Raw genomic sequence first — 6,000 nt, 5'->3', positions numbered from 1 at the left:
CTCCAGGTGGGCTTTAGCCTTCCTCATTGCATCCCTGCAGTCCCTGATAATACTCTTATACTCCTCCCCAGAGGACAGGCCCTTTTTCCATGTTTCTTAGACCTTCCTCTTCTTTTTGATCTTATCGATGAGCTCCTTGGTCATCCACGCAGGTCTCCTGCCCCCCTTCCCTGATTTCCTACTCTTAGGGAGGCACTGATCCTGAGCTTGCAAGAAGTGCTGTTTAAATGTTGCCCATCTCTTACAAGCACCCTTGCCTTCTAGCAATCGAGCCCATGAGATACCCCCAAGTAGGTCCTGGAAGAGGTCAAAGTTGGCTCTTTGAAATTCCAGGGTAGCAATCCTGCTTTTGGCCTTACTTCTTCCACCAAGTTCCATCTTGGGCCACTGCATCCCAAGCTGCCCCCAACCTCCACATCCCTAACAAGCCCATCCCTGTTGGTAAGGACAAGGTCCAGGAGCACCCCCTGCCTTGTTGGCTCCTCCACCACCCGCATCAGAAAATTGTCCTCAACACATTGTAGGAACCATTTGGACTGCGCGTGCCTGGCCGAGTTGCTTACCCAACAGATGTCTGGATAATTGAAGTCCCCCATGAGAACCAGCACCTGGGAGCGTGAGGCTACTTCCAGCTGTTTGTAGAAGGCCTCATCGACCTCCTCCTCCTGATCTGGTGACCTGTAGGATACCCCCACAACAGTGTCACCCATACCAGCCCACCCCTTAATTCTCACCCACAAGCCCTCCACTTGTCCATCACCTGCCTCCAGGTGGAGCTGGGTACATTCTCATTGCTTCCTCACATAAAGGGCAACTCTTCCCCCTCACTTCCCCAGCCCGTCTTTCCTAAAAAGCACGTAGCCCTCCATGACAGCGTTCCAGTCATGCAAGCTGTCCCACCACATCTCACTGATTGTAATGAGATCATGGCCCTGTGACCATACACATATCTCAAGCTCACCCTGTTTATTTCCCATGCTTCATGCATCAGCATTTTAGGGAAGTAGCAGGTGCAGTTACCCCTAGAGGGATGCAAGAAGAAGATTCTGGATGGGGTATCGGGAACATTACCTTTTCTGAGGAGCCCTGGGGCGATCCTATGGGACAACTCAGAGGTTTTTCCCTACTATCTTCAACAGTGACAGCAGTGACAACATCCCCCAGCCCTTCTCTGTCACTTCTAACTCCCCACCCTTTCCCCATCAAACCTAGTTTAAAGCCCTGGTAATAAGTCCAGAGAGTTTGCTCCCTGTTATAAATGAGGTCTCAACTCAATCTGAATTTTGTAATATTTATAAAACAAATATTTCGAAAAGGTATAAAAGGCAAGTGAACAGTGCTGGGTGTGCGGGGAGTCCACACCCCACCAAAACGCACACACAAACATCAAACATTCTAAATATACAGAACATTGCTTTACATACTAAACACAATACATACGTACAATCCGGAAAGGTAACAAACAATCCTTTAAGTTCCATAACTTACTAAAATCAAGTTCGCCTATACGTATGTAAAATCAGAAAAGGTAACAAACAATCCTCCAAGTTCCACGACTCAACAGGCTCCATTTTTCACTCCTTTTCTTGATTACATACAAGTCTCCATTTTCCATTCCCTTTGAACAATATGTCTCGCTTTAAGTCGTCAAGCAACTCGGTCTTCAGGCCTTATGTATCCTGTATCCTGTTCTTCCTGGATCGAAGAAAAGCATATCCATCTCCTTTTCAAGGCCAACAGGCCTGGGTCAAAAGGCACGTTCAGGTCACCCGGGGGTTGTAAAAGCAAAAGCCTTCAATGGCTGCAGCAGCAGAGGGGCCCATGGCGTAGCAGTCAGATCAGTAAAGGAGCCCGCAGCTCCCTCACTCTCTGGCAAGCCACACGTTTCTGACTGTGGTCCCACAGGGCTCTTTAAGGCCTCAGAGACTGCTCGCCATGTGCTGAGCAATCCCACTGCAACCTTGTCGTTTTTAGTTGCAGACTCCCACACCTTGACCTCAGTTTGGTCCCATATTTCAGGCTCATAAACTGTCCAATCATTAATAACGAGAATAAGCTGTAAGGCTACCAGGACAGTCTTTGTTCCTAAGGACGTATGATTCCCCATAATGTGCAACTGCTTACCAGCGAGAGGCAGTTGTGTGCACAGATCTGCTTCTCTCAGCTCCAGCTTCTCTCCAGCTCCAGTGTGCCTGTTTCCAGTGACTTTCTGTATGAGCTTCTCTGAGCAGTTCACTGAGTCTGGCCAAACCTATCTTCGTGAGGCAATCAAAGTGCCTGTTCCCATCCTGGTCTCCATCCTGCCAGCCTGTTCCTCTTTGCTTCTTTTTCCTGCTTCTTTATTGAAGTAACTTCAATATGCTGCTTTTTTTTTTTCTCTTCTCTTTATCTTGAGGGCAGGCTCCCCTCTTATACCCTTCTCTGCACAGCAGTTCTGTTCAACACAACTTTTCATTGGTCAAACAATTTTGAATGTAACAGCAACAGCAAACACCCAGAAACTTCCATGCCTTAACGGCTGGAGAACAAGAAACCGGAGACTGCCTGGAGTCTCCTGAATCACCCTTCTTTGTTCCCTCTAAACTCTTTTATATTCCTGATGGCCTCGTCGTTAAGAGTCTAATGTTATCTCAACCATGGGGCTTTCCAACCCCCATGGCCACATTCCCAAATCTCGCCCTTCTTTATTAACATCAACCATTTTCTCAACACGAATTACCACTCCATATATAACACTCCCCAATATACTTGTACCCCACTTGCTGAGCTGAAGTCTGTCAGGAGCCCACATACCTGACTTCTCAAAGGCCTGCCCAAGATCAAAATACCTAAAGCCTTGCTCCGGACACCACCCCCTCAGCTAGCCATTTACCTGTCCCGTTCTTCTCCTTCTTTCTGGGTCCCAGTCACCCATCGAGCAGACAGATGAGAACGCTGCCTGAACGCCGGATCCCTTCAACATCCTTCCCAAAGTCCTTTTTAATGTTACTCATTTTTCTTGTTGCAGCTTCCTGGCACCCAGCCTGAACGACAATAAGAGAATAGTAGTCCTCTGGTTTAATGAGTTGTGGCAGAGCCTTCCTAACATCTCTGACACATGCTTCAGGCAGACAACACACCTCTCTGGAGAGGTTATCCAGGCGGCAGACAGGAGCCTCAGTGCCCCCCAGCAAGGAGTCTCCAATCAGTAAGACTCTCCACCCTTTTTTTTGTGGCACTCGTTTTGATGCAGCATCCTGTCCAGCCCCGCTCCCTATGCTTGGTACTTCCCTCATCCTTGACATGCTTCTTGGGGCCCGGGTTACAACTCTTGTCCAGACCATCATCCTTTTCCTTTCTCTTGCCCAAGAGCCTCAAATCTATCACCCAAGGACACTGTGGGAGTTGGTGGCACCATGGGTGTTGGGGGCAGACGCCTCCTTCCACTTCGAGCTGAGAGGAGGGTCCAGCCCCTTTCCTCTTGTGGGTGATTGAGCCCTCTGTCCTGCAGGTGAGCAGCTGGATCAACTACTACCGCTTGCAGGGACTTCGGAGCGGGCTGCTGGGCTTCAGAAGGGGCAGGTTGACACCTCCTAGCCGTCTCCCTCAGACACTCCAAGGAGCCCCTCAGGCTGCTGCTTTCTCACTGCAGCCCAGCCATCTGCTCAAGCAGTTCCATGAGCAGGGCACATCTGCACCCATGACAGCCCTCTCTTCCCTCAGGACCCAGGGGCCTCCAGATTCTGGAGCTCCCTGCAGTCTCCAGTCTGGACTGCCACTTCACCCCTCAGGGGATCCACCTGGGTGCCCACATGATCCCAGAGAGGCCGTGTCCCCTCATTTTGTGTTGCTGCCCCCACCCAGCCACTGTGATAGGTGCCCACCATGGTGAATTATAAGTTTAAAAGGCAGAGATCCCCAAGGAGAGGAAAGGAAGAGAAACAGAGGTGGGAAAGGGAGGAGAGGATCCTCCCCACGCTCCTCCCTGCCCTGCCTGAACTGCCCCACGCAAACTGCCTGCACTAACTGCCAAAGTCTGTCCTGGGTCACGGTGCTCCCTAGGGACTGCTTTTATACCATCAGGGGGCTGGCTGTTGTCACCCCTTGCTCTGCCTTCAGCACATCAGCGCCTGCTTTTCCAACCTTAATGATTCTATGGGGCTGCGGCCCATGGAGAGCCCCCACAGCAGCAGGCACCAGGCCAGAGCTGCAGCCTGCAGAGAGAGGCTCACACAGGAGCAGGGGCAGGACCCCACGCTGAAGGTGGGACAGAGAGTGACCGTGAAGGAGCATCATGAGAAAGCATCATGGCCTGACTGCAGCCCCCATTCCCTGTTTCCCTGCACTGCTCATTAGCAGGAGGTGGAAGAGGTAGATAGGGGGAAGGTGTTTTTACCTTGCTTTTAGTTTCTCATGGATCCAGCCTGTTAGCAATGCTCGACAAATCATCGTAATCTCTCTACAAAGTGTGTTAAGCCCGTAACAGCAATTGATGAGTGATCTGCCTGTTCCTTGAATCAACACTGGAGACCTCTTTGACTCTGTTTTCTCTGTCTGTTATTTTCAGAAGCCAGAGTGAAAGAGTGGTATATTAGCTCCCCATCAGTGAGAAACCACCACACTGCTCATACCTATTGCTGGTACCAGCTTTGAAAGAAGAGGCAGGACTTCAGGCAGTGCATTGGAGAGATGCTGTTTAATTAAGGAGATGCTAAGAGAGAGTCAGTGCTGATGTACAGTGCTGGCGCGCAGGGAGGCAAAGGATGTGCAGAGTAAACAGAGCAGTTTAATACTCAGGAGATGCAGGATGAATAAAATACCTTTCTAGGAGTGTAATAAATGGAAATGACACTGAAGATTATTATAACATAATTAGAATGAAAGTAATTATCAGGCCTGCAAGGGAAAAAAAAAAAAGAAAGTCATTTGTGGAGAAAGAGGAAAAAATTATGAATCTTAAAAAAAATCCACGTAATCAGTTTCCTAATAGCACTCCTGAGCTCCTTGTTTCTCATGCTGTAGATGAGGGGGTTCACTGTTGGGGGTACCACTGAGTACAGAACTGCCATCATCAGGTTCAGGGAAGGTGAGGAGATGGAGGGAGGCTTCAGGTAGGCAAACATGCCAGTGCTGAGAAACAGGGAGACCACAAACAGGTGAGGGAGGCACGTGGAAAAGGCTTTGTGCCGGCCCTGCTCAGAGGGCATCCTCAACACGGCCCTGAAGATCTGCACGTAGGAGAAAAGAATGAAAACAAAACACCCCAGAAAGAGAAAAACACTAAATGTGAGAAGCTCAATTTCCCTGAGGTAAGAGTCTGAGCAGGAAAGCCTGAGCATTGAGGGGATTTCACAGAAGAACTGGTCCACAGCATTTCCTCCACAGAGGGGCAGGGAAAATGTATTGGCAGTGTGCAGCAGAGCATAGAGAGCCCCACTGCCCCAGGCAGCTGCTTCCATCTGGGCACAAGCTCTGCTGCCCAGGAGGGTCCCGTAGTGCAGGGGCTTGCAGATGGCAACGTAGCGGTCATAGGCCATGATGGTGAGAAAATAATACTCTGCTGACATCAAAAAGAAGAAGAAGAAGACCTGTGCAGCACATCCTGTGTAGGAGATGGCCCTGGTGTCCCAGAGGGAATTGGCCATGGCTTTGGGGACAGTGGTGGAGATGCAGCCCAGGTCGAGGAGGGCGAGGTTGAGGAGGAGGAAGTACATGGGGGTGTGGAGGCGGTGGTCGCAGACTACGGCAGTGAGGATGAGACCATTGCCCAGGAGGGCAGCCAGGTAGATGCCCAGGAAGAACCCAAAGTGCAGGAGCTGCAGCTCCCGAGTGTCTGCAAATGGCAGGAGGAGGAACTCGGTGATGGAGCTGCTGTTGGACATTTGATGTCTCTTGACCTTGAGGCCGGTCTAAAAGGAAATAAAAACAACACTTGTGTAGACATCATATATAAAGGAACTTTTCATCATTGTTGCAGAAATTCACTCACTTGCAGAATAGGGCTTGGTGTATTGTGTATTT

General features: G+C 49.9%; 1 protein-coding gene across 1 annotated transcript; it reads right to left on the bottom strand.

Moving 5' to 3' along the window:
• Positions 1 to 4,207: 4,207 nt before the first annotated feature.
• Positions 4,208 to 5,861, bottom strand: LOC309888995 (olfactory receptor 14I1-like; the record flags this gene model as incomplete). Its single annotated transcript, XM_082781655.1, has 3 exons — positions 4,208 to 4,236; positions 4,973 to 5,207; positions 5,568 to 5,861. 3 exons carry the CDS (start codon positions 5,859 to 5,861, stop codon positions 4,208 to 4,210), a joined length of 558 nt encoding a protein of 185 aa, XP_082637781.1.
• Between the last annotated feature and the right edge of the window lie 139 nt (positions 5,862 to 6,000).

Source organism: Aythya marila (assembly GCF_965140915.1).
Source record: "Aythya marila genome assembly, chromosome: 31".
NCBI classification, from domain to species: Eukaryota; Metazoa; Chordata; class Aves; order Anseriformes; family Anatidae; genus Aythya; species Aythya marila.
The sequence above is the reverse complement of the archived record's forward strand: the minus strand, read 5'-3'. Positions and strand labels throughout refer to the sequence as shown.